This window comes from Podospora pseudocomata, chromosome 4, assembly GCF_035222375.1.
Source record: "Podospora pseudocomata strain CBS 415.72m chromosome 4, whole genome shotgun sequence".
Taxonomy (NCBI): Eukaryota; Fungi; Ascomycota; class Sordariomycetes; order Sordariales; family Podosporaceae; genus Podospora; species Podospora pseudocomata.
In genome coordinates, this window is record NC_085888.1 from 3,581,733 (window position 1) to 3,609,035 (window position 27,303).

At 54.8% G+C, this 27,303-nt stretch overlaps 2 protein-coding genes across 2 annotated transcripts; one reads left to right on the top strand and one right to left on the bottom strand.

Moving 5' to 3' along the window:
* Window positions 1–218: 218 nt before the first annotated feature.
* On the bottom strand, window positions 219–27,094 carry QC762_0072580 (NRPS protein). Its single transcript, XM_062883762.1, has 9 exons — window positions 25,498–27,094; window positions 24,779–25,225; window positions 24,391–24,705; window positions 16,263–24,303; window positions 16,089–16,187; window positions 13,640–16,012; window positions 6,105–13,576; window positions 3,730–6,042; window positions 219–3,662 (listed from the first exon to the last, which is right to left on the bottom strand). The coding sequence occupies exons 1-9, from the start codon at window positions 26,002–26,004 to the stop codon at window positions 1,143–1,145; spliced, it is 24,087 nt and encodes an 8,028-aa protein (XP_062744084.1). The 5' UTR covers window positions 26,005–27,094; the 3' UTR covers window positions 219–1,142.
* QC762_0072590 (uncharacterized protein) lies at window positions 18,216–19,491 on the top strand (the record flags this gene model as incomplete). The annotated part of the gene is made up of 2 exons (XM_062883763.1): window positions 18,216–19,146; window positions 19,197–19,491. The coding sequence occupies exons 1-2, from the start codon at window positions 19,007–19,009 to the stop codon at window positions 19,489–19,491; spliced, it is 435 nt and encodes a 144-aa protein (XP_062744085.1). The 5' UTR covers window positions 18,216–19,006.
* Window positions 27,095–27,303: the final 209 nt, after the last annotated feature.

Here is a 27,303-nt window from a genome sequence, read left to right on the forward strand (position 1 = left end):
CCATGAAGTCCTGACCAAGAAAAAGTTCCCTTACACATACGAGCAGCTCCTGGACCTCGATATTCCGCCTGCGTTGATGGAGCAAGATATTTTCTCTCTATCTCTCTCTCTCTCTCACCAGGTGAGAGTTGCCACCCCCTGACGCTCAAGGCTAGCTTCATTGAAGGTGGTTTGCTTCTCTGTATTGCCTCACATCACACTGTTTGTGATGGAATCAGTCTACTTCAAGTGCTCGAAACCATTCCTGGTGACCCCAAGCTGCATCAATCTTAAGAAGGACTTCAACAGCAGAGCAATCCCACCTCCACAGTCAATTCCCAGTACATCTCACCCTCATGGCCTTCAACTTCCCCCGTCAAAGCCTGTTGCTCCCTCCTCACCCGACCATCAACCCCAAACCCCTTCCAATATTGCACAAATCGCCACCGCCGCCCTCCAAAATCCGCTACAGCATCCAATCCATCACCGCCAGCACCTCCACAGATCCCAACATCACCCCCTCACTATCCAAAGCACCTAGTAACCCTGGGGCTTCCTCGGCGCAGACGTCCGGTTCGGTATCCTCGGGACGGTCAACAGCCGGCCAGACTGGGCGAGGAAAACGTGGACCGACAACGACGGGAGCATGAACATCCTTCCGCGACGCCAGGGGAACGAACGACAGGCTGGCACAGACGAACAAGAGGGTAAATGGGAGGTTTTGCTAGCGTTGAATGAGGGTGATATGGCGTTTGTCTGCAATGAGCTGAGAGCCATCGGGCTGTTGAAAAGCACAACATTTGGATGGCGGCACAAAGCCAAGTAGGTACCAGTACGAACGTTCACAAAGATTGAGAGTGATAAGTAGAGTAGTAGCACAAGTTTGGTTCTAGAAAATGAACTTATGAAAGGAGAATGAAACGACCTAGATATAAACACCACCCAACACCTCTTGTTCTGTAAAAATCTGCAGAAATTCCAAATAACGACTCCAAATACCAACTGAAATCAAGAGACTGTAAAAACAGTGGAAAAACAAAAACTGCCCGAATCCCTGCCAACCTTGTCTCACCACAACGGCGTTGCCCCCTTTTCACTTGGTCAGTATCCTATCCCTTATATTTCCCTCGTTAACATTTGCCCACGCCATCTTCAATACCTGCTCAAATAGCAGCCTGCACCCTCTGTCCTTTAGCCTTAGGTTTAACCATGAACTTCTTCGCCATCCTCACAATATTCACCACCTTGGCAAACGAGTTGTCATCCTGATGGACACTAGGCACCGTCAAAATGCTAGCTCTGTCACCCTGATGCCCAGCCGTAGTGATTCTCCTGTCATCAGTAGTTGAGACCGCGCCAGATAGAGAAGCAACGACAGCCATGTGACCCCTCAAGGTGGCATGGTCAATCAAATCCTCCAACCTGGGCTCCGGCAGACCTTTTTGTTCCAGTAGCAATGCTACCTGCGCAAGATCAACAATGTCTCCTCCAACGGCGAAGAAAGATGTGTCCATATCAATGGTATCGTCAGTCGCTGGCAGACTCAGTACCTGGAACCAAGCCTTCTTGACCAGTGTGGAGAGGTTGTCGATCTGGCTTTTCTTGACATGTCGCAAGCGGGATACAGCAAAAGTATCCTCGTCGTTGTCTTGTGTGGAAATATCGTTGAACGGCAACTGATGAGCGGCACCAGAAACCTCAGTGTCCGACGGCAGTGGTGTATCAGGGTTGGCGCAAAACAATTCTGCGGCGCTGCAGAGCATGTCCAATGCGCGCTCAGCAAACTCGCGGGGAACTGGGCCGTCTTCGGCAAAGCTGAGCATCATCTCGTACATATCAGCTCCATCACTTTCCGCTCGCTGTGAAAATATAGAGAGATCAGAAAAGTCTTCGTCGGCACCTGCTGCGCACCCCACGCGGTAGTCAACATCACCAAGTCTCACATGAGTGCTTTGGTCGACATTTTGGTGTTGGACTGTGGTGGTGAAGTAGGTCCAGCGAGGCCAGCTGGTGCAATGGCGAACAATCTCACGGAAGCCAAGGACCTCGTGTGGCATATTCGCAACTTGCTGCTCCTGAACCTGATTAAGAACCTTCCTTGCTGTGCTGCCGGCCGTGCCAAACTTGACACGAACTGGAAGCAGATTGAGACAAGGGCCAATCATGCTCTCAACGCCGGCGACTGATGCATTGCGGCCGCTGACGGTGTGGCCAAACACCACATCGTTGCTGGCCGAGACTTGCGCCAGGACATAGGCCCAGGCAGCCTTGACAACAGTTGCGGTGGTGACGCGTCCCGAGTCCACAAGGGGCAAATAAACAACCTTTTTCAGACAGGCGGTTGCTCCAGTCCCGGCTCTCCGATAGTTTGGCCCCGTGCGGCGGACAACCTCGGTCATGGATGAACCGTGAAGAAGCTTCTTCCAGTGTTGGTAATGTTCCGATGTCAAGGTGCCAGCAGATGCTCGTAGATAATTTGCAAAAGATGGTGGACGCTCCACCGACTCGCCACGATACTCGGCAACAAGAACATCCAGGATCTTTGGGAAGCACACACCGTCATATTGGGCATGAGAAATCCGCAGGAGGACTCTGTGGCGAGTGCTTTGGCGACAGCGCAGAACCGTAAACTGCACGAACTGTTCGCCGAGACGTGGTGTTGTCTCCCCATCGACGTCGAGCTCTCCTTCAAATCCACCCCGTCTCTGCATCTCCTGTGTAGCAGTGTCGAGCTGATCTTCGTTCTCCACCTCCATAACGTGGAAGGCTGGTCGAACTGTCCGCAAGACTACTTGGAGGAATCGCCCGCCCGAAGGCACGAAGACGGTGCGGAGAATATCCAGGGACTGCACCAGACGGAAGCATGCTCGTTTCAACCGGGCCAAGTTGACAAGCCCATCGCCATCCAAGTAGAAGTAGTTGAGCATCCAGCGAGATCTGAGAAGCGAGCCGGCGACTGCCAACGATTGGAAGTCGGTGGCGGGAAGAACGTCAGACAACCCCCCTCTAAAGACACCCGTTTGAGGGACAATGTCCGTCTGAAGGAAAGCGTCAACATTGGAAGCCGCAAGAAGGGAGAATCGCTCGTATTCGTGAGAATCCTGAAGCATGGAGGCTGTCATGTTGGTGAATCCATCGGCCCCGTTTGCCGTTGACTCATCTGAAGCGTACGTATCGGCGGCGCTTGCGCTCGCAGCCATGTCATCCAGGCATGGATTTCGGAAAACGTCAGCGACTGTGAGGGCAAGCCCATGGTCCTTGGCTTCACCAACCAGCTTCATGGCCGTGATACTATCACCGCCAAGTTCGAAAAAGCTGTCTGGCCCGCTGATGGAATCTTGTGGAAGGTCCAACAATGCACTCCACAACGTCAGAAGTGTGGTTTTGTGCGAAGTGCTCCGTGGTCCTTGCGACGGGACAGTCTGGAAAGAGTCGGCACTGGAAGATGTCCGTCCGCTGCTAGGAATGTTCTCGGGCCCCAGGTATCCGGCAGTGGAGCGGTGTGAGATGGCCAAGTCCAGAGCGGCAACAGACTTTGCTGGCTGGGAAATGAATGCGTTGAGAATGCTGGCCATGGTTTGTGCCATTTCTTCAGCCTGCTCAGCCGTGATGTGATTAGTCCAGTACCGAAAGACCACACCCTCGCTATTTCTCGATGTGTCAACATTGACAGTGACAGCATACTGTTGACCGTAGAGTTAGCGAAGCTCAAGATTACCAGAAGGGTTAGTAGGTGCAGCGTTGACTCACTTCACTGGGATCGTGTGCTGTTTCCATCTCGAGCCGAATTCCATCACCGCGCCCCCAATCGTTCCCGTTCCCATGGTTCTGTGTCGAGATAGAAGTGTTGTACAACGGCTTCCCGGCGAGGCCCAGCTCGTGCTGAACCCGGGCGAGAGAGCAACGCTGGAACGACACGCTCTGCAAATGCTGATCTTGAGTTGCACGGAACAAATCTTCAAGTGCCTGGGTTTCAGTGACTTGGATGCGGCAGCAGAGCATGTTGATCAGAGTCCCGACCGTTTTGTCAATCTCATCAACCGGGGCGTCGCGGTCTGCCGTCAGATACCCGAAGCAGACATCATCGCTTCCGGTGTACTTTCGCAAAACAAAAGCCCATGCTGTGTGAATAATGTTTGCCAGGGTGACGTGGGCATGCTCTGACAGTTGACGCAGCTCCGAAAACCGATCGAATGGCAGGGTCAAAGAGCCGAGTCTCCTGTCGTTGGAGCTGTCGGTGGCAGTATCCTCAATGAGCTTGGGGAAATAGCAGGGCCGGATACCCTTCAGATATGTCATCCAATACTCGGTGTCGGCGCCGGCAGGTAGACTGCGGATGTACTGGACATATTTGCTGAACAGAGGGCCTGCGCGGAGCTCGAGAGACCCACTGTATGCAGAAGCAAGCTCTTGAAGGATGATGGCAAGGGAACCGCCATCAACAGCCGCGTGGTTGATTTCCAGTTTGATCACAACTCGGCCGCTTGGAGTCGTGCAGATGGTCAGTTGGTGTGGGAGCTGAGGTTGACGCTTGGACTTTCGGAGTTTGGCAGACGCGTGAATCGTCACTTGGCTCAGGCGGCCAAAGACATCTTCGTCACTGCACCTCAACAGCACAGCACCCGAGTCTGCCCTGTTGAGCACCAGCTGATCGAAAACCGCTCCCCGTCTGCTACTCTCCACAAACACGGTTCTCAGAGCAGCGTGACGGTCGACCACTTTTTGCCATGCATGCAGGAGCTTGTTAGCATCCAACCGGTGACGACAGTCAGCGTGTTTGACATCGTAGATGCCATGGAAGAAATAGGCGTTCACATCGCGTAGCTGCCCAATCAACATGCCCTCCTGCACAGGGGTACAAGGATATATGTCTTCGACATCGGAAATAGAGTGCACTCCAAGACGTGGAAGCTCGGTCTGACTGAGCTTGTGGAGGTTACCATACGTCAGGGGGGTCAGGAGGGGATAATCGCTCAAGGTTGGCTCTGCCGGTTGTTGGACGAGAGAAGCGACCATCTTCTCGAGGCTCTGTTTGCAGAGATCAACCCAACGGCGAACATCGTTGAGCTTCTGAAGGCCCTTGTCGTACACGAAGCTGAACTGAAGCTTGTTGTTTACCACAATGGCCGAAATTTCGAACAAAGCAAGCCTTGGTGTTTGGGGTCCCACATCGGCTACTAGCCCTTCATGGTCAGCGAGGTCGACTGCCCTCACAATCGAGTCGTCTGCATCGTCGACATTCCGGACACCAGCTCCAAGGTAATTGAAAAGGACCTCCATGGGTGTCGAATTTTCTTTGTTGGCGGCAGGATCCAGCCATTTCCTGGCAAAGTACGAACGACCGTTCTCTGGAATGCTGCGTCGCATGTCCTTGGTCCTGCGCACCGTATCTACCTCATCAACCCCGCCCGGAACATGCAAGGGACAGATCGACGTGAACCATCCGACGGTCTGAGTCAAGTCCACTTCAGAATCCGACGCTTGATCACGCCCATGGTTTTCGGTGTAGATTGTGGGTGTGACCCGGTCTTGGAAGACCATAGAGAATGCGTGGCCAACAGCTGCCACGAACAGCTCAGATGGCTCCGTTCTGAACGTCTTGTGGCAATCAGTCAAAGCCATCTTTGTGTTTCTCTCGTCGAGTGAGAATGCTCTGGTCTCCGTTGTGCCGTATGTCAGAGGGTTACGCACACCCCAGTACAGGGGATTAGCTGGGACCTCTTTGAAGGGGAGGAGAGTGTCCTTGTCAAGTGATGCGGTGTTGGCAGCTTGGATGGTGCACCATTCCTTGAAGGAAAGGCATTCGTCCTGTGGCAACGAACCCGTCTCCAAGAACTGACCAAGGTCCTGGACGATGATACGCCATGAGACCATGTCGACGCACAAATGGTGGGCAATCATGGAAATGATGGTCTCGTCTTCAGCCATGGCGTCAAAAACATCTACTCGGAACACAGGACCCCTCTCAATATCCAAGCTGTTCTGAGCCGTGGCCACGATGGCAGGAATATCACGGCGAGAATTGACCCGGTGTTGTACGAGGCAGTAGGCATTGGCCTGTATCTGATTACTTCGTTAGTATTCGAGGGCATCACGAGACATGAGGAGGCGATCGAGGGACATACCTTTTGGACTTGTTGCTGCCAGGTACCTCTGGTCGTCTTATTGAATCGCACGCGTAGCATGCTATGTCGTGCAACGATCGACTCGATCGCCTGCTTGATGGTGTCGGATGTGATATGCCGTGCAACACTGACAGAGAAGCTTTGGTTGAAGCGTGCGTCGCCTGAGTACTTGGTGGTAGAGCTCATGTATAAGGTCTGAATCGGTGACAGAGGGAATGGCTTGTCCTCACCGCTCTCAGCCTTGGGTCCTTGGTTGCTAGAGGGCTCCGAGTGCGAGAACTTTGCGAGCTCAACAAGGTGGACGATAGATTTGGAGCGAAGAACATCCTGAATCGACAGTTTGATCTTGGCGACACGGGCACGCGAGACCACGCCCATGGCCGTAATACTGTCGCCACCAAGACTAAGGAATGCCTTGTTCAGTTTGATACGATCTGCGGGGATGTTGAGTTCCTTGGCCCAGATGTCTCTCAGAGTCTTGATGGGACCGGTCACCTCGATCTCTTCTTCATCCTCCCCTGCAAGCCCAAAGTCATGCGATATCCGTTCATACGCCGCGTCATCCAGGCTCTCAACCCATCTTCCCACCTTGACTCGATCCAACTTGCCCGACACTACCACAGGCATCCTCTCAAGAACAACCCACACAGAAGGAACCATATAGTGCGGGAGCGAGTCTCCGAGGTTGCTCCGAATGTCGGCAATGGCAGTGCGAATTCGGGCAAGACGGTCAGCGGAACCCGCAACTGGGCAGCAATCTTGAGTGATGGAGACCTCGTCCCCATTCTGATTGTCGCCAGTGTTGGGATGGCTATGAGCATCACCACCAAGGGTGAGGACGCCTACCAGTTGTCGTTTGCAAGGCCCTGCCTTGGGTTGGACCACCAATGCCAGGCTTACACGATCATCAACAGACAGGCGGCTTTCAATCTCACCCAGCTCAATCCGCTGGCCGTTGACCTTGACCTGGCCATCTCGGCGGCCGAAGAACTCCAGAGCACCGTCGTGTCGATATCGAACGAGATCTCCGGTGCGATAGATACGAGTAGCGAGCACAGCTCCAACAGCAGGGCCGCGCCCCCACGCCGGACTGTCAATGAACACTTTGGCTGTCTTTTGAGGGTCATTGAGATACCCCCGAGCGAGGAGTGGACCGCTGATAGCAAGCTCGCCCACAGCTCCAACTGGTGCCAGTTGATGATTGTAGTTCTCTCTAGGATCCACAACCCACGCACGTGCTGCCCCTGTTGCGCGACCAATGATGCTTGAATCACGCTCCATTGAAACACGGGGGTTCACAACAGCCAACACTGACGCTTCGGTAGGACCGTAGCCGTTCATGAGCTCCAGACGATCAGCCCAGCGCTCGACAGTCTCGGCCAACATGGCCTCGCCGCCACACACAAGAGTCTTGAGCGTAGGGCAGATGATATCAGGGTCAAGCAAATGGGCCACTGACGGTGTGAGGAATGCCCATGTGGCGCGCAGTCTTACAATCGCCTCGCCAAGGTTATGCAGCCGCTCTTCTCCTGTAGGAACGCAGACACATCCTCCCAGCGTCAGGGGCGTAAGCACCTCCATCAGGGCGACATCAAAGGTGAGCGAGGCAAAGTGCAGAACGCGCGAGGACGACTTAATGTGGGTTGCACGGGCGTAGCCACGAGAGCTGCTGCAGAAATCACGGTGAGCAACCGCGACACCCTTCGGACGCCCGGTGCTGCCCGATGTGAAGAGAACATAGGCCGTATTGTCAGGGCGGGCGCCATTCTTATTGACAAGTCCTAAGCCACCCGAAGGGAGGCCGCGGATAATGTCGCTGTCCACAAACAGGCAAGTCTTGACGAGATGCTGGAACCGGGTGGCGTATGCAGGACTGCAGAGCAGCAATGGTGGGCTGACTGTCTCTATCATATCCTTGTGTCGAGCAGCAGGATGATCGGGATCCAAGGGCACAAATGCGCCACCACTCATAAGAATTGCCAGCAACGTGACCACGGCCCAAGCAGACCGCTCAACACAGACTGGGACCATGGTCTCTGGGCCGACTCCAAGCTGCCTCAGACGGAACGCCAACCGAGTCGCGTGCTCCTTGACTTCGCCGTACGTGAGTTCAGCATCCCAGGCACTGATTCCAACGCGGTCTGGATGTGCGGAAGCCTCTCTCAAGAAGAGACTGTGAATACACGAGTCAACGAGGTGCTCGATATCTCCCTGGGCGTTGATGCGGTTCCACTTGGCAATGAGCGCCTGGTCATCGGCACTGATGACTTGGATGCTGGCTAGAGTGGTGTTGACGCTCTTGGAGGCACTGGCAAGTGCTTGTAAAACAGACTCGAGCTGCTGCACAAGGCGCTTGGTCTGCCAGTCTGAAAGGACATCCTCGTCCGAGTGAATGGTCGCCTGGATGCCCGCATCAGAAACGGTGCATTCGAGCACAAGCGGATGTGTGAAGAAGCCTTCTGTGGAAGACCCCCCTTGAAAGTCCCAGGGGACGTCTGCAAACTCGGTGTTTTGTCGGGAAGACGGCGAGCTCTGAATCGTCAGTAGATTCTGGAAATCACAAGCGCCCGCGCAGTCTTGGTTAAGCTTCTTGATATGCTGCAGTCCCAGATGTTGGTGAGGGGCCAACCGGCTTGTCAGCGCCTGGATGTTGCGTAGTAATTGGACTACAGGAATATCTCGTGATAGCCGAACTCTTGTGGGGACTGTTGTGAAGGTGGGTCCTGGCATCTCCATGACGCCGGGTAGGTCGATATTGCGACCAGACAACGTCTCACCAAAGATTACATCTTCAGTCCCAGTGTAAGCGCCGAGGGTGATGGCCCAAGCCGCCCGAATCAGGGTGGGGATTGTGATGTCTGCAAGAACCTGTGCTCGGCCGAGATTGAGCTTGCATGTCTCTGCCCGGAATTTCTTCGTCGTAGTATTCATAGATGCCACAGTTGCAGGGAGTTGCGGGAAATGTGTAACCGACGATGCGCCATGAAGGAGGTTGGTCCAGAACATCTCCGAGGCAGAAACATCGCGCTGACCCAAATACTGGATGAAACTGGCGTAGCGAGCATGGCTATTGGGTTCGTCGGGCAAGGAGAATTTGGCTGTTTCGGACATTTGAAGTTGGCGGTAAGTCTCTTGGACTCGTTGGGCAATGAGAGGGAGACTCCATCCATCGTAAAGAGCGTGGTGGATAGCCCAGACAAAGTGGCAAGCGTGGCCGTGCTTCACAAAAGAATACCTAGTGAGCTCGCCACCGTTTTGATGCCCCAATGCCTTGCCTCGCAAGTCAGCCTCGTCTAGGTGGTCATCTTGATGCCAGACGACAGGCTGAGGTGCGGTGACCACCTGCAGAAACCCGGAAGTGGCTGTGTGGACTATCCGAGTTCGTAGGAGATCCGTGTCGTCGATAACCTTCTGCCAGGCTGCCTTGAAGCAATCCATATCGACGTTGTGTGGAAGCTGTAGAGTATTGACGGCCACGTATGCACCCTCTTGTTTGTTGGCAAGAGCAACAAGTCCTTCTTGCAATGGACTGCATGGGTATATGTCTTGGATCACTTGACGGTCCATATGGCAACGGGAAGACACCTCATGGAGAAGGGTATCGAGCTTCGTCTTGGGGCAGGGCACGAGGTCGAATGGCTGAAGTGCTTGCTGAACTGACGTTGTCGTGTTTTGTTCCCAAACACAAGCGAGTGCCATCTCGGCGAGGGTGGGCTTCTCAAATACATCCAAGATAGACAAAACCATTTTGTGGGCGCGTGCAGCGCCTACAAGACGCATGGCAGTGAGGGAGTCGCCGCCAGAACCAAAGAAGCTATCGTCAAGGCTCACAGAACCACTCGGCAGCCCCAGCACGGTTTCCCACAAACCTTGCAACTTCTTCTCAACCTCGCTGGCTGGTTCGCGGCGCTTGCTGGTTGCAGCACCGGCAGACAACCTGTAGCCGGCCAAAAGCTCTCTGCTGACATCTTCCTCGATGGCTCGACGCAGCTGTCTACGATCAAGCTTTCCTGCACTGGTCCAGGGCATTCCAGATACAGGCACAAAGAGCTGTGGGACCATGTAGGCAGGAATGACGGCGATGAGGTGAGTCTTGAGGGCTTGGGCAACCTGACGGAGTGGGTCACTCATGGGGAGGAGGCAGAACCCAGCAGGTGTATCGGCAGCCTCTTCCACAACCTTGCAGCAGAAGAAGACAGCCAGTGACTTTGTTGCGGCCCGGCTGCTGGCAGGAGTGACGATATCGACAGCGAGCTGTGAGTCCGCTGGAAGGCCCGCCAAGCAGTTAGATTCGATCTCGCCAAGCTCAATGCGTCTTCCGTTCAACTTTATCTGTGTGTCCTTTCGAGACACGTAGGAGATGGATCCGTCCGAGTTGCATCGCACGAGATCGCCGGTCTTGTAGATACTAACAGTGAGACCTGGTGGATAGGTCTGTTCGATGCCTTCAAGGACCGGATGGCTCATCCATTGGGGGGGTGATCGGATGAACGCCTTGTCTGTCTGTTCTTTATTGTTGAGATAGCCTCGAGCGACCAATCTTCCCTCAACCACAAGCTCACCAATGGCACCCACAGGCACCAGGCGGTGGATGTTTTGGGGGTCCACAACCCAGACACGACCACCTACCGCACTGCCAATACTGGACCGATCGGCATTGCATACGCGATGCGACTCATCGACTTTGGTGCTGGTAGTGGCCACCACTGAGCACTCTGTAGGACCATAGGCGTTGACCAGTGCGCATTGGGTACCCCAGCGCTCAATGTGACCCGCTGCCATCGCTTCGCCTCCCGTGACAAGTGTCCTTAGGCAAGGAACACTTTCTGGCTTGACGGTGCTCGCCACTGATGGCGTGAGCAAGGTCCAGGTGATGTTCATGTCACGGATCACAGCTGCAAGATCATTGATCCTGGCCTCATCTGAGGGGACACATACGCAACCGCCAACGAGCAGGCAAGAAAGTGTTTCCATGACACTTGCATCAAATGTGTAGGAAGCAAACTGAAGGACGCGCGAGTCCGAGTGCATGAACATGGCACGAGCATGAGCGAGAGCCCCTGTACAGAATGCTCCATGATCAATCACTGTGCCCTTTGGTTTGCCCGTCGTGCCGGATGTGAAGATGACATAGGCGGCGTTGGTTGGCCTCGCTGGGAAAGAAGTTGCCCCTGACCGCTCCTGAGAGAAAGTAGTAATGGAATCGGCATTGACGATGAGGGTCTTTGGTGCAATCTTGGCCATCTTCTCCTGATGCAGAGGGGAACAGAGGACGATTTGAGCCCCGACATCCTGGATGAGCTGCTCGAGCCGGCTGCTTGGGTGACTGGGATCCAGATTCACAAACGCACCGCCAGCCTTGAGAACGGCAATTTGAGCCACAACAGTCCAGGCGGATTTCTCGAAACAGAGCGGCACGAAGGTGTCTGGGCCAACATGTCCCCATTCAACGAGATGGCGGGCCAAGGCTGATGCTGCAGCCTCGAGTTCGACATAGGTGAAGGATGCATCCCACCCACAAACAGCAGGGGTGTCTAAAGGACGTTGAAGAGAGTGCTCCGATATGATGTCGTGTATACACCGCTCCACACACGGTAGTTCATAGTTGTTCCACGACCAGATTTGGCTGAGCCCGGCTGGGCCGACCATCTCAATCTCAGCCACAGTGCAGTCATCCCCTTTATCTGTGACGATATCGTACAGAGTCTGCTGGAAGGCGTTGGCAACGTTTCTGATCTGAGCGTCCGAAATAATATTTCTCCAGTGGCTGAAGTGAACCTCGACCTTGTCGTCCGTGGCCTCGACGTTGACGGCCACAACATATTCGCTTGGGTCTTCCGAACTCACGACGCGGTACCGGAGATCGGACTGCGAAGGAGAAGACTGCGCACGGCCTCGCTTCTGGTAGGTAAAAGCCGTGTTGAAAAGGGCCGAGCCGGCGAGTCGCAGTTCATGCTGCATTTCGGCAAGGGAGCAGCTCTGGTGTGCCATGGCATCCGCGAGGTCACCCTTGATGGTGTCTAAAGCTTCAGCAATTTCGGCATCAGAGGGAATGTGGACACGACACACGAGCATATTGATGAAGGCGCCAACAGCATGCTCGATATTGGCCACAGGGAGGTCTCTTCCAGATGCCAAGTAGCCAAAGAGGACATCATCCGAACCCGTGTAGGATCGCACAACCATGGCCCATACAAATTGAAGCAATGTCGAGAGTGTGATTCCCGAGTCAGCACAGTATGTGTTGACTTCACCCATGACTTGGCGGTCAAAGCATATGATGTGAGACCCAAGTGATGGCTCTGTATGAGCGTGGCCGTCCGAGAGAGCGGGAAACAGACAAGGCTCAACGCCGTCGAGATAGTTCTTCCAGTAAGCAACGCTGTCGGCACGAGGTTGAGACTGGATGTAGGCCATGTAGTCGCGATAAAGCGGTGCAGACTTTTGGATCTTGATGGGTTTTGAATCGTCCCCATCACCGTAAGCATCCGCCAGGTCATCGAGCAGTATTGGTATCGAAGAACCGTCGCAGATCGCATGGCTGATCTCGAGTCTGCAAAAGGTCCGTCCACTAGCCGTGTTGCAGATTATGAGGCGGTGCGATGGCTTCTTTTCGTTGTAGTCGATGCCCTGAATCTGCTCCAGACAGAAAACAATGGCCTTCTCAGCGTCTTGACCAGCGTCCTCGCAGGTCATGGTATAAACCCTGCCGGGGAACTCGCGCAATACGACCTGGTCCATCAAACCCTCATCACCGACAGTATCCACAAACACCGTCCGGAGAGTTGCGTGGCGTTGGACAACAACTTGCCAAGCATCGTGCAGCCGTTCCGGGTTGACCTCTCCCGCGGAAGACTGAACCTCAAAAACGGCGCTGTAGGCATACTTTTCTGGGTCACGAAGCTGACTCAACAACAGGCCGCGCTGCATCGGCGAACAGGGGTAGACGTCCTCAACGTTGCTGGGGTTGACCTCGATAGACCGCAGTCTCTCGTTGAGACTTTCCAGGCCGTAGTAGGTTAGGGGCAACAGTGGGAATACGCTGAGAGTTTTCTCGGGTGCACGATCCATCAATCTTTCAGCGGCCTCTCGAAGAAGACCTTGGCAGTTCTTCGCCCACGTGTTGATGGCATCCCGGCGTTTCATGTGTTTGTTGATCGAGAACGACAGCCTCAAACGCCCTGCTGAGACAACTGCAGACACATCAATGAGTGCCAAGCGGGGAACGTCTTTCCCGATATCAGATTCCGAGTTCACTGAGAGATGATCGCAGGATTGCAGGAAGTTGTCAGTACGGCTGAGCTGCTGCATCTGCCCGAGGTAGTTGAAGGCCACTTCTACGGGCCACTGGTGACCGTACTTTTCGCGGCCTTCCGAGGTGAGCATGCGGTAAGCAAAGTATGGGCGACCCTTCTCGGGCAAACGACGTCGATAGTCTTTGATCCAGCGAATCGCGTTGACGATATCTCCATCTACGAGAAATACAGTGAGATTAGTATGATGTCCCAAAACAGAACAGGCACATGTTGTCTTACCCAAGGAAGACTCTTCTGGCAGGTGCACTGGCGATAGAGTTGTGAACCATCCAACAGTTCTTGATAGATCAACTGTGTCGTCCCCCGTCTCACGTCCATGTCCTTCATTATAAATTGTAGGTGCACCTTGCCGGTCGGGTGTTGCGCTGCGGTATGAAACCAACAAGGCTGCAAGCAAAACGTCAACCAGCTCAGTTTGGAGGGGCTTGTGGCAATCCGGCCCAAGCAGCAGGTTAGTTGTGTCTGCGTCCAACTCAACAATAGCACCCTCAACAACATCGCCTTGAACGTTCGAGGTACCAATCATTCCCCAGTACTGCAGGTCCTCGGCTGCAGGCTCGTGGTGCGGAAGCAACGAGGAGCCATTCTTTTGCGACTGGGCCTGCTCAGACTGCTTACGGCTCCATGTCTGGAAAGACAGTGACGCAGGGGCCATGATTTTCCCAGTGGCGAGGAAGTCTTCCAGGTCCTGGAGAATGATGCCCCACGAGACAACGTCGACCACGAGATGATGGATCGTGATGAAGACGAACACATCTTTGTCGCTTTTGCCCACCGTGAGCCAGTCTGCTGCCAACAAGGGACCGTTTTGGATATCGAGCGCCTTTTGAGAATTCTGAACACGTTTCTCGATTCGACTTTGGTCGCTAATAGCGTGTGTCTTGAAACGATATGAGCCCCTGACATCAGTTGTGATGCGCTGCCGCCAGTGTCCCGTGCCCCCGCGACGGAACCGAGCGCGGAGCATCGAATGTGTTGTGATCAAGGCCTGGATGGCACGCTCGAGATCATGAGCGGTAGCGTGCTTTGCTAGCCTCAGCAGAACACTTTGGTTGAACTGATGGAAGTTCCGAGATCCAGCAGATGGGGCATTGCCACCCATCAGCTGTTCGAAGTACAGCTGTTGGATCGGCGATGGGTCAAAGTCGTGTTGGTCCTCGCCGTTGGCCTTCGGGCCTTGTCGTTGATGGCGAGGGGCGTCAACCTTCAGGGCGAGGTCATGGACCGATTTGCTGCTGATGATGTCCCGCACAGTGACAGTGAGGCCCAGTGATCTACAGCGAGCCATGACTTGCATTGCGGTGATGCTGTCACCTCCAAGGTGCAGGAAGGAGACATTGCGTCCAACTCTGTCTGGTGTGATATTGAGCACCTGGCTCCAGACAGACTTGAGCTTCTCTTCCGCAGAAACAACATCATCCTGTGTGGCAGAGTGACCTTGGTGAACTGAGTCGACAGCAGACGAGAGGGCGCGGTTGATTGTGTCCAGAGTCTCCTCGTCAATATTTTCCACAAACCGGACGACACTGGTGCGGTCAAGTTTTCCAGACGGCAGAAGCGGTATTTCTTGAAGGACAAGCCAGGTGGAAGGCACCATGTACGGTGGCAGCTTCTGTCGTAATCGGTCTTCTGATTGCTTGACGGCGTCGCACGCCTGCCTGGACGTCACAATATGGAACTTGATAGCCGGGTCTACAGCCTCCGGGGGAGCTGATCGAAGAGAGACAACAGCAACAAGTCTGTTGGCACATGCACCTGTTTTGGGGATGGTGACCACAGCATGTCGGACGCCATCATCAGCAGCTAGATGGTGAACAATCTCGTCCAACTCCAGGCGCTGGCCGTTGAGCTTGGCTTGAGACGAGTCCTTGCGTCCCATGTAAAACATCTCGCCAGACACATCGTCGCACACGCGAACAAGGTCTCCGGTCTTGTACATGCGGCGCGGAGAAGATGGTGGCATGTCTGGGAAGCGCAGAGACTCCGCCTTGGCCCATTGAGGATCTTCGATAAACACCTCCCTGGTCTTGGCCTCGTTTCTCAAATAACCGGTCGACAGTGTGGGACCCTCGATGAGCAACTCACCAACGGATCCAAGTGGTGCGAGGCGATTATGGTTCTGGGGGTCAACAATCCAGCAACGACCAATTCCTCTTCCGAGATTGGACGGGATGGCTGCGCGGTGCATGCGGGGATTCACGGTAGCCACCACGGCACACTCGCTCGGGCCGTAGGCGTTGACCAAGTTGACCTTGTCAGCCCAGGTGTCAATATGGCTTTGCGTCATGGCCTCACCACCCAGGATCAGTGTCTTGAGGTGAGGGACATCACTGGGCTTCAGGACACGGGCAAAGGAGGGAGTGAGCAAGGTCATGGTCACTTCCATCTGTTCCATGACAGAAGCAATGTTGCCGTTGGTGCGGTCTTCCCCGCGAGGAACGGCCACACTACCACCCATGATGAGAGTGGTGAAGATCTCAACCATCGAGGCATCGAAGGTGTAAGATGCAAACTGGAGGAAGCGGAAGGGAGGGTTCATGAGCATGGCTGGCCCATGGGCAGCGGCACCTGAGCAGAAGGCGGCATGGGAAACTAAAGATGACGGGAAGAGAGCAGCGGTCAGTATGAGAGACAGCAAAGATGAAGATGAAAAATGAAGAAAACATACTGAGGGTGCCCTTGGGCTTGCCCGTTGTGCCCGAGGTGAAGATGACATAGGCCGGGTCGGTCGGGACAGAGACATCGTGGAGCTGAAGCTGTCCTTGATCTGATCCATCATTTCATTGTTAGCAATTATGAACGGGAAGATGGGTAGGTCGGTAGGCAGGCGGGGTCAACTCACCAGTAACACTTTCCGTGGTGGCCGCGAGCAGCCTCTTGACACTAGCCAGATCGACAGGAACGATGGTGTCGACAACCTGGAGGCAGGTGTTCTCAAACTGCGGGGAGCACAGAATAAGTTTGGCGTCGCAGTCTCTTGCAATCTCCCTCATGCGCTCGACTGGGTGGGCTGGGTCCAGTGGTACAAAGGCTGCTCCTGTCCTGAGGATGGCCAGCAGTGCAACCACGGCAAACACCGACTTCTCGAGACAGAAGGGAACGAAGCGAGTGCCATCACCACGCCCAACTCCCTTTGACGATAGCTCCTTTGCCAGCACCGCCGAGAGCGCGTCGAGATCTCCATTCGACAAGGTTCCATCCCATCCTACCACGGCTGTCGATCCGCTACCCCGCCGAATCAGTTCCTCGAGCACCATGTCATGCACGCGACGATCCACAACCGGACTCGGAGTCTGATTCCACTCCCGTACCCTTTCCTTATCTTCAGCACCCATCAGATCGATCTCCCCGATTCTTGTTGTCTGATTGTCTATCGAAGACAGTCGCTCCAGCACAGTTCCAAACTGGCCCAGCATCCGGACCACCTGCCACTCGGCCAAGATGCCAGCATCGAAATAAGCACACAACTCGATGATGCTGTCGTTTGAAGCACCCCCAGAGCCGACAGTGCACGTCACGTTGAGCGGATAACTAAAGAAGTCCGCACCTTGCTTCGATCCTCCGCCGGCAAGGTTGTTCCAGAGGCTATCTTCCGCCACCTCTTCAGCTGTGTCAATAACAAGGAGGTTTTGGAAGTCGCATGCAGCAGCAGCAGTTGGACTGAGTGTTCGGATCCGCTGCAGTCCGGCAAACTGGTGGGGGATGGCACCGTTCAGTTGTCTTTGGATCTCAAGCAGCATTTCTTGCACGCTGAGCGATCGGTCGATGCGGATGCGCCTGGGAACTGATGTCAAGGTTGGGCCCACGAGTTCTTCAATGCCAGCCACAGGAACATCACGTCCGTTTAACACTTCACCGAATGTGACATCCTCTGACGAAGAGTAGATGGACACCACAACCGCCCATGCTGCTCGTAACAGAGACGCCATTGTCACCTCTGTCCCTTTTGGACGGGTGAACCGCACTGATCGCCGCGCTTGGTTGGTGGCTTTTACGTCGTACCCCGGGCGTGGCAGTGGAGGGAATTGCTGAGCTGCAGAACCGGAGAGAGCTTCGATCCAAAACGCATCCGAGGTGACTGTATCGCTATTGGACAGGTATTCGACGAAGCGTGAATAGTTTGGCACTGGCGCCAGAGGGGCCTCGGGGTGGTGGTACTGATGCTCGACGCGGCCCAACAACGTTGGCAAGCTCCATCCATCATACAGGGCATGGTGAGCGGTCCATACAAAAGTCGGGGAATCGCTTTCCTCTCCCGCGATGGCGTAGCGAGACAGGATACCGCCATCGTGTGGTGGAAGGTGGCGGGAGGTTTCGGGGAGGTTATTGATGTCCTTCAGAGTGGTCCAGGAGATTGGGCTTTGAACAACAACCTGCAAGAAGCCGAGATCTTCTACAAAGACAACTCTTGTACGGAGGATGGACTCGGACGCAACGACCTTTGCCCACGCTTGCTTGAATTGCTCCAAGTTTGTCCCGGCCGGCAGCTTGTATGCATTGACAGCAACGTATGCTCCGGGCTGTCTTTGTGAAGCTGCGACAAGGCCTGCTTGGAGTGGCGTGCAGGGGTAGATATCCTCCACGACTTCAGGACTGACCCGACATAACGAGGCTACTTGTTGGCGCAAAGCCTCAATGTCCTGCGGAGCCTTTGAGGCAATGAGGCTGAACGCCTTGGTTGGCCCGGGCAGATAATCGACAGTGCTTTCGTTGTTGACTGCCTCGTTCAACGATCCGAACTTGTGATACTCGCTTGTCTTCATATCCTTCGCCATTTCAGAGAGCTTTGGGGTTTGGAATATGGTGGCAACCGCGAGAACGAGACCCCTCTGTCGTGCAGCCGCTGCGAGACGCATAGCTCCGACCGAGTCACCACCGTGACGGAAGAAACTGTCGTCGGCGCCAATGGCTTCAAGATCAACATTGAGAACGGTCGACCACAGCTGCTGAAGTTCCTTTTCCATGGCGGTTTCTGGAGCCCGCCCACCACTCTTCTTCGCCCCGAGTCGGTAGGCCGTGATACCGTTGGAGTCGTCTTTGTCGAGTTTCTCGAACTGCGCCTGTGCCATGTTGCGTAGTCGTTTTCGGTCGAGTTTTCCAGAGGACGTCAGGGGCATCTTGGTGACGGGGATGAAAACAGATGGTACCATATAAGCGGCCATCTTGGTGGAGATGGAGTCGACAATGGTCTGGGCAAGGGATCGGAAAGGGGCGGTCATGGGAAAAATAGCAATCTTTTCATCTGACTGATCCTCCTGGGTCAGACAGATGAAGGCGCCAAGAGCCTTCTGAGATTGTCCAACTGAAATGAGCTCGACAGATGATTGGGAGGTTTCTGGAAGGCACGCCTTCACATGGTGTTCGATTTCGCCGAGTTCGATACGCTGCCCGTGCAGCTTGACCTGGGTATCCTTTCGACCTAAATAAATTAGCGAGCCATCCGAGTTATACCTTACCAAGTCTCCCGTCTTGTACATCCTCCTGGCGCCTCTCTCTGAGTGATACGGGTCCAGGGCAGCCCAGTGAGGCATCTCCACAAACACCCTCGCCGTTTCGACGGGCATCTCGAGATAACCTCTGGCCAGGATGGGCCCCTCAATCAACAACTCGCCAGCGCAGCCAATGGGTACCAATCGATTGTGGTCGCGAGGGTCCACCACCCACGAAACGCTGCCAACGCTGGTGCCAATATTCGCAACATCGCCATTAGCGTCAATGTGGAGACGGTGTGTCGAGTTGATGGAGCATTCACTGGGCCCGTACTGATTGTGCACAGGGATCGCGCCGCCCCAGATATTGAGAACCTCCTGTGTCAGAGCCTCCCCTCCAACAGCCATACCACGAATGCTCGGCACCTGCTCGGGCCGGAGCAATGCCGCCACGGTGGGCGTCAGATCCATAAAGTTGGCATCAAGCCTCCTGATGGCGCCTGGGAGGTCCCCGAGTCTGTCTTCTTCCGAAGGAACGCAAACGCAGCCACCATGGATGAGGTTGGTGAACATCTCTTCCAGACTGTTGTCGAAAGTGTGAGCTGCAAACTGCAGGAAACGTGTATGTGGCCCCAAACCTAGCGCTGATCCGTGTGCAAGGGCGCTGGAGACGAGCGCTTGATGACAAAGAATTACACCCTTCGGTTTTCCGGTGCTGCCGGAAGTGAACATAACAAATGCTGCATCTTCTGGTGAGGACTCGGTGTGGTCTTCTTCGACAACAAGATCCTCGAGACTCTGCATCATCTCTGCTCCTACCGCCACCACGTACGGTACCATCGTCTCAAACATGGAGGCACGTGTCTCTGAAGCAACGACGATGATGGCACCCGCGTCAAGGACCTTGCCCTCCAATGCATTGGCGGGGTGAGTAGCGTCGAGGGGAACAACGCCTCCGCCTGCTTTCAAGACGGCAAGCATGGCAATGACGGTCCACGATGACTTATCAAAGCAGACAGGCACCAAAACTTCTGGCCCGACACCAAAACCTCGAAGATGCTCAGCAAGGCGATTGGCTAGAGTGTTCATTTCCTGATAGGTGAAGTCACCATCCCATCCGCGAACGGCTGGTGAATTGGGTCGAAGAGCGACTTGTTTCTCCACCATGCGGTGCACACATTCCGCTGTGTTCGGTGGCATGTTCTTGTTCCATGCCCAAATGAGCTCCTTGCTAGTGTCGTGGACGAAATCGAGCTGCGAAATGGGCTGTTCTGCGTGCTTGACGATGTTGGCCAAAACCTGGAGGAAGGTTGCAGCCACATTCTGCGCCTGGGCGTCGATGACCGAGTCTGTCCAGTAGTCAATGTCAATGGCAGCCCAGCCATCATCGTCAACCTCAACATTGACCGAAATTGGATACTCTGTAGGATCATGGATAGCTTCGACATCCTCCCAAACAAGCGATCCTGGCTTGGTCTCGGCTGTGTGGTGGAGAAGTCGGCGATACGAGATGCACGTATTGAACAGTGCCATCCCACCGGGAAGATGCAGTGCATGCTGAACTTCAGCCAGAGATGCCTGAGAGTATGGCATGCTTTCAAGCTGCTCTTTTTGCACTGCCTCAAGAAGGCTCATCAAAGACATAGGGGCATCGTCAGATGACTCGAGTTTCACCCTCTGAGTGGCCATGTTGATGAAAGGCCCGACTGCGTCTTCCGAGCCCTCGACGTGCTCGCCGTCACGGCCGGAAACAAGATAACCGAAACAAACATCATCGGTGCCGGTATAACGGGCCAGCGTAACTGCCCATGCGGCATGGAAAGCGTTTGGCAGAGTGACTCCAGTCTCTTGGCAAAATGATCGCAAGGAGCTGAGCTCAGTGAATGAGATACGAAGCGAACGAAGCTCCTTCTGGTGGTCCGGGATGACGAGACCATCGGTTAAAACTGGAAAGTGGCAGGGCTCGGCACCTTCGAGATGATGTTTCCAGAAAGCCACGTCTTCATCCAAATCACGCTGCTGAAGGCTGAAAACAAAAGGGCTGAAGAGTGGCTTCGGGAACCCATTCAGAGTCCCTTCGTAGCTACGGCCAAGGTCGCGGAGCAAAAGATCCATGGATGCACCATCCATCACCGTGTGGCTCATCTCCAAAACACAGATGATGCCATTGCTGGGTTCGGCGGTATGGAAGACTGAGAAGCGGTGCTGGGTGGCATTATTATCCTGGTATTTCATGGGCTGCAGGCTTTTGGCCATTGCCAGCATCTCGTTTTCATTCAGACATCCCCGCACCTGTATCGAAGGCTCGACATCCTTGAGCACCACCTGGTCATAGCCGCCAGCCCGCACAGAGCTGATCGCGTCAATGAAGACGGTTCGAAGCAGCGCATGATGTTGCACAACACCCTTCCAGGCTTGCACAAGCCTATCCGTGCTCAAGGGAAGGTCTGCATGCGGCTTGAAACGGAGCACTCGCCGGACAGCATAAAAATCTCCGTCTTTGGTTCGACTCATCAAGAGACCTTGCTGGATGGGTGAGGCCGGATAGATGTCCTCGACAGCTTCCCATCCTCGACCTCCTGTCAGTCCGGGGAGGCGACTTTCCTCAAAAGTAGCAAGGTCGGCGGGCTTCAGCTCGGGGATAAGCGCAAGATCGCTAGCCGTGAGGCGATATCTGAGCGAGGAAAGGGCCCTAGGGGCATCGATCAAGGTCTGGCGACAGGCAGCAACCCAATCGTGGATCAACGACTGGTGGAGCATATGGCGGTTCCAAGCAAAGCCGAATCGCAGAGCACCGCGCACTATGACGGCCGAGATTTCGAAGAGGGAGAATCGAAGAGCCATGTGGCCAAAGTCAGCTGTTGGGCTGCCCGGATGTGCTTCACCGGCCATGAGGGCACCCGATGCAGGCTGGAACAAAGCACCAACCCGCTCGAGCTGCTGGTATCGACCCAGGAAGTTGAACGAGATTTCCATGTCCTTGTGATGAGTAGCCCATCGCTCACGTCCACCGTTGGTGTGGAATCGTGCCGCAAAATAGGGACGACCGTTGCCCGGCACCTTGCGCCGAGAGTCCTTGGTTTGGATAAGGGCATCCACGAAGCTTTTGGGCCGTGACAAGGCCACGGGAAATAGCGTGGTGAACCAGCCAACAGTACGAGAGATGTCAATCTCTGGTCGGGGAGGTTCACGGCCGTGTCCCTCATTAAAGATGGCTGGCATGGGGCGGTCTGTGAAGACTGTGCGGAAGGACCAGAGAAGGGCTGCCAGGAGAAGCTCCACTGTCTCTGTTCGAAGAGGTGCTTGACACTGATCTGACAGCAGAAGGCCCGTTGTACTTGGATCAAGCTCGAAGCCCTCACAGGCCACATCACCGTACAAGTTTGGGCGCTCTTGCATACCCCAATACTCGAAGCGTGCTGGAGGGACCTGATCGGATCCCGGGAGCAGCTTTTCAAGATCCTTGACTTGACAGTCACTTGCTTGAAGAGCACTCCACTTTCTGAATGGGAGGGATCTGTGGATAACGGAGGTCTTGTTGTCCAAAATCTCCTCTACCTCCTCTAGCACCACTCTCCAAGACACCAGATCAATGACTAGGTGATGTGCTGTCATGAAGAGTACCTGGTGTCCATTATCGCGACCTTGAGCTACAAACAACTCGGCTGCGATGAGTGGACCTTGACGGACATTGAGGCAACCTTGGGCGCTAGCAATGCTTGCATCGGCTTCACCAGCAATTAAGATTCTGCTATGCATGCGAAGGCGGTAAGAGCCCTCCACATCGGCGGTGATGTACTGTTGCCACTCGCCAGTCTCCGGGCTTTGTTCGAAGCGCGCCCTCAGCATGTGATGCCGATGAACTACAGCTCTGAGGGCATTCCGTACCACAGCCTCATCGAGAGGCCGCGCAAGTCGAAGGCAGAAGCTCTGATTGAAGTGCTCATCGCCCTCGGCTTGCCGGCGAGCCTGAAAGTGGTACTGCTGAATGGGTGAGAGCGGAAACCGCTTGTTGAGAGCTAGTTCCTCTTCTTTGTCTTCAGCCTCATGTCCTTCCGGCTCTGCAAGGACTCTGACACACTCGGCCAGTCGTCTCAGAGACTTGGCACGGAGTATGTCTTGCACCAACAGTCCCATGTTTGCCTTCTTGGCCTGGCTTGCACACGCCATCGCAGTGATGGAATCGCCACCAAGGCTGAGGAAGCTCCGGTTGTCGACATCAATCTGATCAGCAGGAAGATTCAGGACCAAACTCCAGATACCACGGAGCTTGGACTCGGCGTCTGTGAGATTGGCATCGCTAGGGGTATTGTCGGAACCCTTGCCGTCAGCATCGACAGAGTCGGTGTTGGACGCAACCTGTTGTCTGATGATAATTTTCTGGCACTGGTCGTTGGTGAGGGTTGATTCAACCCAGGTCGACACGGTCTTGCGGTCCATCTTTCGCGACGATAACATCGGAATTTCATCGACGCATAGCCAAGTGGAGGGCACCATGTAAGCCGGGAGACGGGTGCCCAGTCGCTCACGGATGCCCTGAAGAATAGGGTCAGTCAGGGTAGAGTTCTCAGTCAGCCTCAACACTGAAGTACCAGTGGAGCTGGTGGTGGTAGACCCGACAGAGTCCGGAAGGGAAAGAATCGCAAGCAGGCGCTTGGCCAATGGCCCCTGCTTGGGCAAAAGGACTAGGGCATGCTTCACGCTTTCATCGACGGCCAGGTGGTGTTCGATCTCTCCCAGTTCGATACGTTGGCCGTGGAACTTGATCTGTGTGTCTTTGCGACCGACATAGCTCAAAGAGCCCTTGGGCGAGTTGTATCTCGCAAGGTCGCCCGTCTTGTAGAAGCGTCGACCATGCATCCAGACAAAGCTGTCCTCAGTCTTGGTCGGCTCGTTGAGATAGCCTCGAGCCAAACTCGGGCCCTCCAAGAGCAGTTCACCGACACAGCCGACAGGCACCAAACGGGTGTGGTCGGTGGGGTCGACAAGCCAGCAACGAACACCGCAAGGCATGCCAATATCAGTGGCCTCGGTGGCAGGGCCGACGCGAGGGTTGACAACAGCAGCGACGGAGCTCTCGGCCGGACCGTAGCCATTGACAAGCTCGATGTGAGACCACGTTGTGACGTGCGTAGGTGACATGGCCTCACCAGCAAGAACTAGCCTGCGAAGCTGAGGGACGGTAGCAGGGGTAAGGAAACCGACAAAGGATGGTGTCAAAACGGCATGATCAACTCGCAACCGGCTCATGGCCCCGGCGAGGTCGTTCAGCCGGTCTTGTTCGTTGGGAATGCAAACACATGCTCCAACCATGAGTGGTGTCAGGATCTCCACCAGGCTAGCATCAAATGTATGTGCTGCGAACTGCAACACTCGACAGGTGCCATCGATTCGAAGCGCCGGAGCATGAGATCTGGCACTGGAACAGAAGGATCGGTGCTCGATAACGGTACCCTGTGGATGACTCAGTCAGTTACCAGGTATTTGTGATGCAGCGAACATCGAGCAGCGAGATGGGAGAGGAGAGATGATGTTGCTTACCTTGGGCTTGCCGGTAGAGCCAGATGTGAAGATGACATAGGCAACATTGCTGCTAGACACATTGGTCATGACAGAATGACCAGGCTGATCAGACGGCAACTCGGGGCATTCCGCAAGAGTCTGGTCATCCACAGGCAGTACTGTCTCCAGCCCCACCTGAGTAAGAGTTGGCACCAGCTGACGAGCGCAGAGGACCATGTCTGCTCCCACCGAATCACAGAGACTCCGAAGTCGCTCTACGGGATGAGAGGGGTCCAAAGGAACGAAGGCTGCACCGGCCTTCAGGACTGCAACCATGGCAATCACTGTCCATTTCTGATACACGCCAAATTAGCTACACACCTTCTCGCAAGGCTGCCGTACCGTGTCACGTAGGTATGCAACGTACCGATTTCTCGAAGCAAAGTGGGATCAGGACTTCGGGTCCTGCGCCCAACCCAACAAGGCGTGCAGCCAGCCGACCTGACACAGCGTCGAGTTCACGATAGGTGAGCGAGCCGTCCCACGCGCAGATAGCCTCTGCATCCGGACGATCCAGCACCTGGTCGGCAATGACATGATGCACACACCGGTCCACTGGGTCGATCACCACATCGTTGTTCCACGACTGTACTTGGTCTTCGTTGGCCCGGCTCAGAACGGGCAGCGTACCTAGTGTGGCATCCAAAGGGCTCGCTAGGAGAGCCGATAGGATCTTGGCATAGGTGCTGGCGATGAGGTTGCCCTGTGCCATGGGCATGCCCAAGAGCGTACTGTTCCACTCTAGGAACAGATTCAAGCTTGACTCCCCGCCTTTGACAAGGAGGCGGAGCTTGTGTTGTTGTGGTTGCTGCTGCTATAGATGAGGCTGTTAACATAATCACTAGGGCTAGGTATACAAAACGGTGTTATAGGACGGGAAGCCAGGGATCATGGGTTAGGGTTAGTGCCCAAGTCCAGATCATTTTGAGCAGGGTCAGGGATCTTGGCCTCGCGCTACTGATCTGGGGTGTCTCAAGAGAGAGATGTCTTGGGTATAGTTTTGACGTGTCTCTCTAGCTTGACTTGCTATGCAGCCAGGGTCGCGATGAAGTGAGACTAGGAAAATTGACAAAGTATCTAACTTACCAGAGGCATAACACGACGCGGTGCCGAAGACCTGGTTAGGCCCCACAGCACTACGGAAGTGTCAAACAGCGGGTGATCGCCGGCGCGGATCAGCTCGGCCGGGACCGGGGGCAGATGCTTGGCAAAGTCGGCCTTGGCACGTTCCACGGTCACGGAGACGGACGCGGCATCATCAAGGCAGAACCGTGCAACGACGGGATGAGGTGTGTCACCTTGAAATCCAAACGTCACGTCGTCCTGCCCTGTGTAGCAGCGCAGGAGCACAGCCCAGGCCGTTCGGAGCACAGCACCGAGCCCGTCCCGGTCTTCGGCTCTAGACAGCTCTAGCAGCTTCTCGCGATCCTCCTGCTCGACAGGCACCCGGGTTGTCGATGCAATTGGCTGGCGGTTGGGCGCAGTCTCGCTCTTTGCTGAGCGGCTAAAGGGCGGAAAGCGGCATGGTGCCACACCAGTCAGGTACGCGGCCCAGTCCATGTTCATGTCGGTGATGTTGCCGGTGGGGTTCATGATGATCGAAGAATTGCGTGGATGAAGAGGAGGTAAATTCAAAGGTAGAATGAGGTACTCGGTAAAGTATCACTGAATCTTGTGGGACAAACTGTTTGTTGCTGATCACTCAAGGCTTCAGGTATTGATTTCAGTTACCATGAGTCCAGACTGCAGGTCTCACTGAACATTGATCGATCATGTCTCGGAAGGCCAAGGTGGGACCTGAGTTGAAGAAAACTACATCAGTTATAGACTGGGTATCGATTGCCTCATTTCCTCTTTTTTTTTCGACCACCTCGTTCTCTGGCCTCTTCCAGCTCCCGCCTGCCCCCTTCACCCATTTCTCCCGCTGCCCTGTTTTTTTCTCTCGCTCTTTTGTTCTTTTTTCGACCGCGGGTGGCCGGGATCCCAACAAACCTTGGCCATAGGTAACATCTGGAAAATCTCTTGACAGGTGCTAGCTTCGCTGGAGAGGCTTTTACCATGCTTGGACCATATCCAGGAACGTCGATCAGGTTCTGTTCGTCATGATTTGGCGGTGGTGGGCCCGGTGGGGCAAGAATGAGAAAAAAGATCCGATCATGGAGTCATCAGATCATGCAAAGAGGATCGACAACACCCTTTCGATTTTTGGCAGGAGGAGATGGAGATCGTTGAGATGAGACGGAAAAGAGGTGGCCCAGTGGACAAGAGTGGTTAGTGCTCCACTATATATGCACTATGACTCCACTATATAGAGTGGTTCTCGGGGTTAACGGGCCACTGACAGCACCTTGGCACTGGACCAGGGGGCGGCACACGGCCCAACCGCTGGCGACCAGGAAGTGATTCAGCACTACTTGGTGTTTGGGTGGAGTGGTGGGACGGGACAACGGCTGACAAAATACATGTGTAGATCTGTGGGGGAAGCGGGAGATGCCGGCCAATGATGAGGTGTGGTCCAGGATCTGGCGGGCTTGGGAGCAGCGATGACAGGTCGAGGATCGCCCCGGACACAACGTTGAATATAGCCAGCCAGTTGCCAGCCGCAGAAGCGTCCACCGTACCATGGACCGGAATTCTGAGGGAGTCAGCCCCAAAGCGGAAGCTGAGCTGGGACTGGGGAACGGTTCCAACATGCAAGGCAAGGGAGCGCTCAGGTGCTGCTGGCTGCAGTTGAGGGCGGCTGAAGTGCACACCGACCAACGCCGCTGACCTACGAGACCAGAAGTAGTGTCACCTTGAGCAAGGTTGCCGGCCGTTCGCGCAATAGGGCCGGGGAGAAGAATGGGATGCAAAAGGGGGCTGCAGTGGCTGGCTAGTTGTCGTGTTTTTCCG

Bases quoted from the DNA above. Each gene is read 5' to 3' on its own strand.
- QC762_0072580 (XM_062883762.1), bottom strand. From the start codon at position 26,004: ATGAACCCCACCGGCAACATCACCGACATGAACATGGACTGGGCCGCG. The intron at 24,304-24,390 runs GTAAGCAACATC...AGTCATCCACAG, and splicing joins GCTCTACCGGCAAGCCCAAG to GGTACCGTTATCGAGCACCG. The intron at 6,043-6,104 runs GTATGTCCCTCG...CGAAGTAATCAG, and splicing joins GGCAGCAACAAGTCCAAAAG to ATACAGGCCAATGCCTACTG.